The 11,634-nt window shown below is 39.9% G+C and overlaps 1 protein-coding gene across 3 annotated transcripts in view; it reads left to right on the forward strand.

The window, feature by feature from the left end:
• PPP4R3A (protein phosphatase 4 regulatory subunit 3A) overlaps window positions 1–7,846 on the forward strand; it is a 53,360-nt gene extending 45,514 nt beyond the window's left edge. For all 3 annotated transcript variants that reach the window (XM_012498222.2, XM_030803042.1, XM_030803041.1), the window contains 5 exons: window positions 87–256; window positions 2,643–2,785; window positions 3,271–3,461; window positions 3,902–4,128; window positions 6,595–7,846. In XM_012498222.2, the coding sequence (XP_012353676.1) occupies window positions 87–256; window positions 2,643–2,785; window positions 3,271–3,461; window positions 3,902–4,128; window positions 6,595–6,705 (842 nt within the window). In that variant the 3' untranslated portion in view covers window positions 6,706–7,846. The remainder of the gene's footprint in view (window positions 1–86; window positions 257–2,642; window positions 2,786–3,270; window positions 3,462–3,901; window positions 4,129–6,594) is intronic.
• The last annotated feature ends 3,788 nt before the right edge of the window (window positions 7,847–11,634 follow it).

Consider the following 11,634-nt stretch of genomic DNA (forward strand, 5'->3'; position numbering starts at 1 on the left):
TTTTGTTTGATGGTTATTTTTGTTTGGTAAGTCTAAAGTATGGAAGAGTGGTATGTGATTTAAACAACAATGCCTCTGTGTTTCAGGTGCCCTTCGTTTTAAGAGAAAGATTATTGGATTAAAAGATGAGTTTTACAACCGCTACATAATGAAAAGTTTTTTGTTTGAACCAGTAGTCAAAGCTTTTCTCAACAATGGATCCCGCTACAATCTGATGAACTCTGCCATAATAGAGATGTTTGAATTTATTAGAGTGGTAGGTTATGTATTTTTAATTAGAATTTTCGTTTTAATTGTTTGAGAAAATTGAATATGCATTACCTAGTATTTTGGCTTGAAATTATAATATTTGGAGAGATTTTTTTTTTTTTTTTTTTTTAACGAAAGTACCAAAAGCCTGTGAGAGATTTGATTCAAGCTACATCTTACCTCTCAGCAGCTACAAATCTTTTATAGCAGGGGTCCTCAACCACTTGGCCATGGACCAGTCCATAGCCTGTTAGGAACCAGGCTGCACAGCAGGAGGTAAGCTGCTGGCAAGCAGACATTACTGCCTGAGCTCTACCTCCTGTCAGATAAGCAGCAGCATTAGATTCTCCTAGGAGCATGAACCCTTTGGTTAACTGTGAGGTGGAACAATTTCATCCTGAAACCATGTCCCCCCACTCCCACCCCAGTTGGTGGAAAAATTGTCTTTCATGAAACCAAAAAGGTTAGGGACTGCTGCTTTGTAGGATGGTCACAGTAATCATTTTAAGAAAGCAAAACTACACTTGACAGATAAGCATTTGAATGTGTTTTTCTTAACTTACACATTTCTAAAGACCAATTTCATAATACTCTTTATTCTCTAGTAATGTAATAAGCTAGTGGTTCTCATTGATGCTGTGCAAATTTATCTGGCATGGCTTTTTGTTTGTTTTTTAGAGACAGGGTTTTGCTATGTTGCCCAGCTGGGCTCAAACGATCCTCCCACCTCAGCCTCACAAGTAATTGAGACTGTAGGTGCATACCACAGTACCTGGATGTCATGCTTTTTTTAAAGTTGGGATAAAATAATATAAAACATTAAACTTGCTATTTTAACCATTTTAAAGTATACATTCACATTGTTGGCAGCCATCACCATTATTCATCTCCAGAACTTTTCTGTAACATGCTTTTTTGTGGGAGTGGGGGAGGGGGGTGGGGACAGAGTCTCACTCTGTCACCCAGGCTGAAGTGCAGTGGCATGATCTCGACTCACTGCACCTTCCACCTCCCAGGTTCATGTGATTCTTCTGCCTCAGCCTCTAGAGTAGCTGGGATTACAGACATGCGCCACCATACCCAACTAATTTTTGTATTTTTAGTAGAGATAGGGTCTCACTATGTTGGCCAGGCTGGTCTCAACCTCCTGACCTCAGGTGATCTGCCCACCTCGGCCTCCCAAACTGCTGAGATTACAGGCGTGAGCCTCTTCACCCGGCCTGTGACATGCTTTTAAAATACGCATGGCTGTTGTGTGTTCTCTCTTGTAAGTGGGAACTAAACTTTGAGTACACATGGAAATAAAGGGAACAACAACAGATACCAGAGCCACTTGAGGGTAGAGAGTAGGAGAAGGTGGGGATTGAAAAACTACCTATTGGGTACTGTGCTTACTACCTGGGTGATGAAATAAGCTATACACCAAACCCCTGTGACACGCAGTTTACCCATATAACAAATAATGCACATGGACCCCCTGAACCTAAAATAAAAATTAATTAATAAAACATATATGTCCATGGCCAGGGATAGTGGCTTATGCCTGTAATCCCAGCACTTTGGCAGGCCAAAGTGGGAGGATTGCTTTAGGCCAGGAGTTAGAGACTAGCTTGGGCAACATACCAAGACCCCATCTCTACAAAAATTTTTTGTTAAAACTTAGCCCCATATGGTGGTGCATGCCGATGGTCCTAGCTGCTCGGGAGGCTGAGGTGGGAGGATTGCTTGAGCCCAGGAGTTCAAGGCTGCGGTGAGCTATGATCATACCACTATATCTCAACCTGGGTGCCAGAGCGAGACCCCATCTCTAAAAGATACACATACCCAGCCCGCACATCAGAATCAGAATCACCTAGGGCAAGACCTGGGCATTTACTTTGTAAAGACCCATAGATAGCTGGGTGCAGTGGCTCGCACCTGTAATCCCAGCACTTTGGGAGGCCGAGGCAGGTGGATCACCTGAGATCGGGAGTTCAAGACCAGCCTGACCAACATGGAGAAACCCCATCTCTACTAAAAATACAAAATTAGCCAGGCGTGGTGGTACATGCATGTAATCCCAGCTACTCGGGAGGCTGAGGCAGGAGAATCGCTTAAATCCAGGAGGCAGAGGTTGCAGTGAGCCGAGATCACGCCATTGCACTCCAGCCTGGGCAATAAGAGCAAAACTCCATCTCAAAAAAAAAAAAAAAAAAAAACCATAGATAAATTGGGGACTACTAGGACTACTGTAGTAGCCAGTGTACATTATTCCCTTTTTTATTGTTTGGTTATCTCTAAGATTATGTAATTTTATGAAATTAAGCTATTTTTGGTGGGTATGAATTGATTAAGCCTCATCTTGCTAAAATGACATTTTCCTATCATTTTTTCATTACTATTCTTTTCTGTAGGAAGATATAAAATCATTAACTGCTCATGTAATTGAAAATTACTGGAAAGCACTGGAAGATGTAGATTATGTACAGACATTTAAAGGATTAAAACTGAGATTTGAACAACAAAGAGAAAGGCAAGATAATCCCAAACTTGACAGGTAAATTACCGTATATTTAAACCTATTCGTTCAGCATCAAGTTGCATGGTAGTGGCTTTATTTATTTGATGTTATTTGGCTTGACAAGAAACGGGGAAATCAGCAGATAGCAAATAGAAATTGTAGCTTCCTGTAAGGGTCAACATAAATGTTTCCCTGAAGATTTAGCTGGTTATTAGTATAGTACCTCAGGCATGTATCAAGCTAGATAATGGAAAAAAAAAAAAAGACCAAACAGTGGAAGTGAGGCTTCATGTGTTCAAAATAGAATCAGAGCATTATATTACTTGCTTTGAATTTACAAGTTACTAAGGTTACAAATTATTCTTTAAAATTTTGTACATTAAATACCTGGATTTACATTGATATTTTAATATTTGTAAATTTCATGTTAATTCCCTATGTTAACAAGTTTAATACGTCATCTGTAACGGTACAATTAAGTCCATATATGATTGTATTTACTCTTTCTTCTCTACTCGTAGTATGCGTTCCATTTTGAGGAATCACAGATATCGAAGAGATGCCAGAACACTAGAAGATGAAGAAGAGATGTGGTTTAACACAGATGAAGATGACATGGAAGATGGAGAAGCTGTAGTGTCTCCATCTGACAAAACTAAAAATGATGATGATATTATGGATCCAATAAGTAAATTCATGGAAAGGAAGAAATGTATGTTGAAAAAAAAAATGGGCAAGAGAAAATTAAGGCTTTCTTACTCTAGATTTATTCTTATTTCTTGACAAAATGATTATTTGCTTGGAATATGTGATGCCATGGGGTTTAAAGACTCCATTGCTTTATGAGATGTGACTGAATAGCAGTGTTGTGCAGGCATAGACTAAGTTTTCTTAATTTGAGTTAAATAAGGAATATACTATTTCAGGAAGGGTAGGGATACTGAATATGATTCTGAAGGTTTCACTTCTCTGGAGTAAGATCCAATGAATGGAATTGTGGTTAGTATTTTGGTAAGCTTCATTTGTAAATTGAACTTCAATGTTTCTACCCAGCGTAGTAAGCTAGTTAAATGTTTTAGTGTTACCTCATTTGGGGAAATTTAAAAAAGAATGAGTATGGGGGACAACTATTGACAGTATTCTCATTTTTAGTAAAAGAAAGTGAGGAAAAGGAAGTGCTTCTGAAAACAAATCTTTCTGGACGGCAGAGCCCAAGTTTCAAGCTTTCCCTGTCCAGTGGAACGAAGACTAACCTCACCAGCCAGTCATCTACAACAAATCTGCCTGGTTCTCCGGGATCACCTGGATCCCCAGGATCTCCAGGCTCTCCTGGATCCGTACCTAAAAATACATCTCAGACGGCAGCTATTACTACAAAGGTACATTTTTGGCTCCCATTTTGCCCCCTTTTTTCCCAATTGAAGCTTTCTCAACAATAATTTTAATTAAGATTCCCTTTGGTTACTGCCACCTAGAACTAATTTAACATTCATGAACTAGAGGATGAGGGCCCCCACCACTTGAACTTATATAAAGGTTGAGAAATTTCTGAAAGTTTTTTTATGACCAATCCAAGTCTGAATATAGTGTGAATTTTTACTTGGGTATTTTGCATTTTAGAACTGAAACTTCAAATTCGTATGTCAAAACATTGTTTAAGGTTTTCAGTTATTCTTGAATAAATTTTCCTAACTAATACCCAGATAAAGCCTTTGTGGGGAAATGATAATCCAAATACCTGGATACTTCTAACTTTACTTTGCCAGTTAAGGTTTTTTTTTTTTTTAAGAAAACTAAACATCTACTGTCACTAACATTTCATATAAGAAAGGAACAAGGGCCGGGCTCGGTGGCTCACGCCTGTAATCCCAGCACTTTGGGAGGCTGAGGCGGGTGGGTCACGAGGTCAGGAGATCAACCATCCTGGCTAACATGGTGAAACCCCGTTTCTACTAAAAATACAAAAATTAGCTGGGCGTGGTGGCAGGCACCTGTAGTCCCAGCTACTCTGGAGGCTGAGGCAGGAGAATGGCGTGAACCTGGGAGGCAGAGCTTGCAGTGAGCCGAGATTGCTACTGCAACAGCGAGACTCCATCTCAAAAAGGAACAAAATCTTAATAAGAAAAAGTATAGAAAACATGCAATCTCAGAATAAAACCAGTTTTGGGGGCTCCTTATGCCAACCACCCTTTTCTTTTGAGACATAATATATTTATTGATTATTGGGCTAGCAGACTAGCAGTTAAAAGACTGACATTTGGGAATCACTGATGTAAATCAGACACGTAATGCCCATTCAGTCCTTTTTTTTCTGGCATGAGCTGGAGATTCCTAACAGCCAAGAAGTGAATCTGAGACACGCCAAAATGAAGAGGCAGGCTTGAGAGCAGAGCAGTGTGAATTTCTCCCTTAGCGTCTAAATAAAGCAAGCGGCAGCCGAGCGCGGTGGCTCACGCCTGTAATCCCAGTGCTTTGGGAGGTCGAGGCGGGCGGATCACGAGGTCAGGAGATCCGAGACCATCCTGGCTAATACGGTGAAACCCCGTCTCTACTAAAAATACAAAAACATTAGCCGGGTGTGGTGGCGGGCACCTGTAGTCCCAGCTACTCAGAAGGCTGAGGCAGGCGAATAGTGTGATCCTGGGAGGTGGAGCTTGCAGTGAGCTGAGATGGGGCCACTGCACTCCAGCCTGGGCGACAGAGTGAGACTCTGTCTCAAAAAATAAATAAAGCAAGCGGCAATGGTTTCTGGTGAAGGAGCAGGGCTAAAAGGAAACCCAGATGAAATGAGGAAGAGTCAGGGTAGAACTGCTTTCCTAACATCTAATAGAAAGCCTGTCTACCCTCATTTCTGGTTGTCTCTATCTGCTGCAGTTTTCATTTTGGTACTTTTTTTTTCTTTTTTTTGAGACAGAGTCTCAGTCTGTCACCCAGGCTGGAGTGCAGTGGCGTGATCTTAGCTCACTGCAATCTCCACCTTCCAGATTAAAGCGATTCTTGTGCCTCAGCCTCCCGAGTAGCTGGGATTACAGATGTGCACCACCACGCCTGGCTAATTTTTTAATTTTATTAGAGACAGGGTTTCACCATGTTAATTAACAGGCCAGGCTGGTCTCGAACTCCTGTCCTCATGTGATCCCTCCGCCTCAGCCTCCCAAAGTGCTGGAATTAGCCTCATTTTTATACTATTTTAGACTTTATGTTTAAAAAAACTTTAATGTGCTATTAAGTCTTGAAACATTTTTCATTCATTTTCTAACTCCTGGGTAATTTGCTAGGATTATAAACTACTTAAATTTTTTTGCTTTAGTTTGGGTGCAGTGGCTCATGCCTGTAATCCCAGCACTTTGGGAGTCCAAGGTAGGTGGATCGCCTGAGGTCAGGAGTTCAAGACCAGGCTGGCCAACATGACAAAACCCTGTCTCTAGTAAAAATACAAAAATTAGCCAGGCATGGTGGCAGGTGCCTGTAATCCCAGCTACTCGGGAAGCTGAGGCAGGGAGAATTGCTTGAACCCGGGAGGTGGAGGCTGCAGTGAGCCGAGATCACACCGCTGCACTCCAGCCTGGGTGACATAGCGAGACTCCGACTTGGAAAAAAAATTTTTTTGCTTTAATTCTAATTAACTCAAAGTTTTCCCTTATTGTAAAAAAGTATGCATGTTTATTACTGGAAATTTAGAAAATATGTAAACATAATGAATTCAAGTTTAACGCAGTCCCACCACCCAGAAATAACCACCGTTACTACGTTGGTAGGATCTATTTTCTTTCTCTAGCCAGAAAACACCAGTGTGTTTATATGTTTTGTTTTCTGTTCTTTAAATAATCCTTATTTCTGAACAGGGAGGCCTCGTGGGTCTGGTAGATTATCCTGATGATGATGAAGATGATGATGAGGATGAAGATAAGGAAGATACGTTACCATTGTCAAAGAAAGCAAAATTTGATTCATAATAATGGCAACGGCCTAGGATCAGTACCTGTTGAAAAAAACTGGTTCTCCACCCCTCCCCCATACAAAATCCACAACAAAGCGCAGTGGTCTCTTGTGAATGACTGACACAGATCAGCCTCTTACACTTGACTTCTGCTCATCAAGTGCCAATTCAATGGAGCAGGAGGAGGGGATATCCTACATTTAGGGGAAAGACTTAAGCCTTTGAGCTCTCCAGCTTGGACCACACATTGCCCTTTTCTCAGGGAAGGAAATGGAAACAAAAAGCCAACAGGGCAGGGGTTTTGTAAGTGGAACTCTGGATTGACTGGTCAGTTGCTACAATCAGAATATGCTTTCTTGGACCATGTTTGAGACTCAGAAGAATGGGCCTTTCTGCCATAATTCTTCACTAGTCAAGAATGCCAGCAGTTTCTTTGTATAAAGAGACCTGCCTTTAAAATCATACATTCTGAACATTTTAGTCAAGCTACAACAGGTTTGGAAAACCTCTGTGGGGGAGGGGCGAGTATAAAGTTTTCCTCTTTTTTATCTGTTCCCTTTGCCCTTCAAACTGCAGATTTTTTTTTTAAGTGGGGACTTCTCCCTACTTGATTAAAGATTGAGTGGAATTCTAGATGTGGTCATTTGTGTCATAATTTTTTTGTTTTATTTTGTTTTTGATTTTTTTTTTCCTCCCCTGAGTGTATGCTTAGTTGTTGAGTATATATATTTGGGACCATTAAAACTTTTTTTGATGTAATATAACCTAACGCGTTGTGCTGGTACCTGTTTTACCATGTGTAATTTTTGTTCTACATCACAGTTCTTAATTTGTTTAGAGTTTTATGAAAGATGGTATAGTTTTTATTGACAAAAGCAAAGTAATCTTACAACTATGTGCATACAAAAGCAATACTATTTTGTGACTAAATATTTTATATTAAAATTTACATCAGCAACTGTCGTGAGAATTCAGGGAAATAGAGTGGAATTTAAAACTTCAACAGTTTTGTTAAATCTAGAAACATGAAATTAGTATTCCAAAGAGATTCTGAAATTTCTTTTCTTGGGGAAATGACGGTACATTAAATCAAAATTGAGGATGGATGATTTAAAAACATTTGACTTTTGAATAATAAAAAGAAAAGTGAAGAGTAAGAGAAATTGTATTAGTTGTATGTTTCTTGTTTTTGTTTTTAACTACTCCCTTTGGAATACCAGTTTGACTTGTAAGTGGTGGTTTCTAAATAAATACCTGGCCAGAGGACCATCACCTGTCACCTTATTAAAACAGTATTTTTAAATAGGTTCTTTTTGTTGTCTTAGATGTGATCAAATTATTTCAAGGAAAATGAAACTAATTCTACTTACCCTCACTTTTTAAAGTGAAGAGCTTAGAACTTAAGAATATATTTTCACATGTTAATAAAACTTCATATCCAGGAAAGGATGCTATTTTAAGTATCATATACTTCAACTGAGTATCTAGCAAGCGCTGTGTGTTTCTCTGTCTTGTCTTGTTTATTCCTCAGTAAATTACAATGGTCGTACCAAAAACAAGACTATACTGCATAGTTGGATAGAAAACCAGAAAGTGTCAACTTGCTACAGTCATTAAAAGTTTTATTATTGGCTGATAATTTTTTTTTTAACAACAAAAACTTTGGGTGCTTAATTATGAGATTATATCTCACTACAGTATAGATCTAATTCGGAGGCACAAGTTTTGGCTATTAATAATTGAAGTTAATCAACTTATCTTGCAAATAAAGAGAAGAAAAACTCTTAGGATCTAAGCCAATTATATTATGTCTTCCTTTTTTACCTAGAAAGCCCCATGGTCAAGTAATGTTTCTGCCTTAAACATACAATTTAAAACTGACCTTTCTGGGTGATTCTTGAAACACTTGTCTTGGTATTCTGCAAGTTCTTAGATGGAGGGAAGAACTTGCATCACTTGCTTTCATTTTGTGGTCCAGTATATTAACTGCTGGCCTTCCACAGTTAAGAGATGACTTTTCATCGGTGGACTTTTGTGTTCCCTTAGTTATTCGTGATTATGGTTACTGAAATAGAAACCTGACACAAGTGTTCCTAAAACAGCAGGAGAAATGAGGTTAGAAATAGCTTGTCATCTTATGAAGGAATACTGTTAGAAAGAAATTGCTAGAAATACAACACTACACACAGTTCCATATGACTCAAAAGTCCATACTTTGTTTCACTCTGTCACCCAGTCTGGAGTGCAGTGGTATGACCATGGCTCACCGCAGTCTTGACCTCCCAGGCTCAACTGATCCTCCTGCCTCAGCCTCCCAAGTAGCTGGGACCAAAGGGACACCACCATGCCTAGCTAATTGGTTATTTTTTGTAGAGACGGGATCTCCCTATGTTGTCCTGGTCTCAAGTGGTCCTCCTGCCTTGGCCTCCCAAAGTGCTGTGATTACAGGTGTGAGCCATCATGCCTGACCAAAAGTCCAAACCCTTAATCATAGATACTATCTTGGTAACCGACAAGAATGTAGTTAAAAATTATTTCCCACCTTAACAATACCAATTGGTTCTTTCGGTCATTTTGCAGTGTTTAAAATGAAAACATTTTCATCTCCCAGAGTGAACTCAACAGTTTCTGAAAAAGATTTTATAATTATTGCAGGAAACACCTTGACATCTTTTTAATAGAATGATGTGTCTTTTTTTCTGCCCAATTATACTCAGATCTTGCATCTAATTTTTCCCAGAACTCCAATTTGCAAGTCAATCTTTTTGAATTTGGAAATGCAGGGGAGGCATGGAGCAGGGGAAAACATTCCCTACTATTTGTTCTTAATTAACAATTGGTCATTGTAAAGGCTGCAAGATTAGAATGGCAACAAGTTTAAACTGGAAGATTTAAGTGGAAATTTTTTCAGGTTGTCAGCAGATTTCTGATATTTAACCATAAATAACTGCTAAAGCGGCGTTGTCAGAGTTCCTTTTGGAGGAAAATTTAGGCCTTCAAAATTCTTTTATTCAGATTATATTAAATTTTTCTGACAATGTTATTTCAAGAAAGATTATAGACATTTTTATGTATGGACTTATCTACCATTACACTGGGGCTTTGAGAGCATATGAGGAAATGAGTCATCAGTATGTTGTGATTCCCAATGCTAATTCAGTTTTTATTTCTTTAGCCTTAATACCTTATTTTGGCTTTGTAGAGTGATAAATCTGAAAGAAAACTGTAGAGATCCTCTTTTCAGCTGAGTATGTTAACGCTGGAGTCAAATGTCTCGTTTCTTCAAATAGTTCTTGTTGGAGACACAACGTTCCCTTGACCCTTTTTCAGTCTCCTGGATAAAAGGTTCTTCCATGGACTCAGAGGAAATAGTGTTTACTTCAACATGATGCCAGATAGGCTTTTGTTTATTTAATTTCCTCTGCCTCCTACCATTTCAAAGAAAGTGCTCTGGTATAAGTAACATCCTACCTGCAGATTTATTGGATCCTTTTTCTTTCTCTATTATTTGACACTGAGGCAGCATTAGCTACCAACCACTGTTTTTTTGATATCTTTGTCTTGGTTTCTACACGTGTTTTAACTTTTTTTTTTTTTTTTTTTTTTGGAGATGGGGCCTCACTCTGTTGCCCAGGCTGGAGTGCAGTGGGGCGAGCACAGCTCACTGCAGCCTTGACCTCCTGGGTTCAAGCAATCCTCTTGTCTCAGCTTCCCGAGTAGCTGGAACTAGTTATGTGACACCACGCCTGGCTGATTTTTGTATTTTTTTGTAGAGACTGGGTTTCACTATGTTGCCCAGAGTGGTGGTGATTAAGAGACAGGGTCTCGCTCTGTTGCCGAGGCTGGAATGCAGTGGCACAATCATCACTCATTACAGCCTTGAACTGGCCTCAAGCAATCCTCCTGCCTCAGCCTCTCTAATAGCCAGGACTCTCTAGTAGCTGGGACTACAGGTGTGTGCCACCATGGGTTTTGTTTGTTTGTTTGTTTGTTTTAAGAGATGGGATCTCACTATGTTGCCCAGGCCAGTCTCAAATTTGATGTCTCCATTCTCTACCCCTTCAATGCTGGGATTCATTGGGGTTCCACCTTTGTGCAGTCAACTTCCCAAGCTCTGACCAGACCACATTTCTTGTTAGGTCCTTGACACAATCATGCTGTGCCCTAAAGGATCTGCCCTTACCTGCACTGTGCCCCTTTTCTTGAGTGCTCTCTTTTCTCTGCCTTGACTGCTGATGAACTTAAATTCTTTCAACATTCAAAAGTGATCCCCTGATACCCCCACTCCTTTCTTGAAGGAAGGGGCTATATCCTTTTCAACTTTGTATCCCTAGCATATAGCATGATACTGAACCCACAGGCAGATTTGGGGTAATCTGAGTAAATGAAGGAAAGACTGAATAATGTGCACACAGAATACAGACTAGGAAAGCAGCTGATGCTCTTAAACAGTCAAGAGTTTGACTTATTCTTGACCACGAAATTTCCTATCCTTTGTACCCATGAGCCATAGGGTAATTCTTTTTTCTTTTGTTAATGAACTGCAGCTAGAAAGAGACCTTGGGGTAATTCTAAAAGCCCAAAATACCCCCTTGGCATAACATTTGTTGAATCAACAATTCCTACAATCCCACTTCTTTAAGCTTTCCTGGTTTATTCATCTCTGCCCCAGCACCTCTAACTCCTTAGCTCAGCGTTCATTTTGGTCATAGGTCTTTACCCCTAAGTAGGACTTTCATCACCAGATCTAGTATGAGCTGGTTAGTTCCTCAATACCTGGGCCACAGGCCAGTAGCAGTCCATGGTTAGGAACTGGGCCACACCACAAGATGTGAGCAGCAGGCGAACGAGCGAAGCTGTATCTGTATTTACAGCCACTCCCTATTGCTTGCATTACCACCTGAGCTCCACCTGTGAGATCAGCAGTGGCATTAGATTCTTATAG

The sequence above is a fragment of the Nomascus leucogenys genome, chromosome 22a, assembly GCF_006542625.1.
Source record: "Nomascus leucogenys isolate Asia chromosome 22a, Asia_NLE_v1, whole genome shotgun sequence".
Lineage (NCBI taxonomy): Eukaryota > Metazoa > Chordata > Mammalia > Primates > Hylobatidae > Nomascus > Nomascus leucogenys.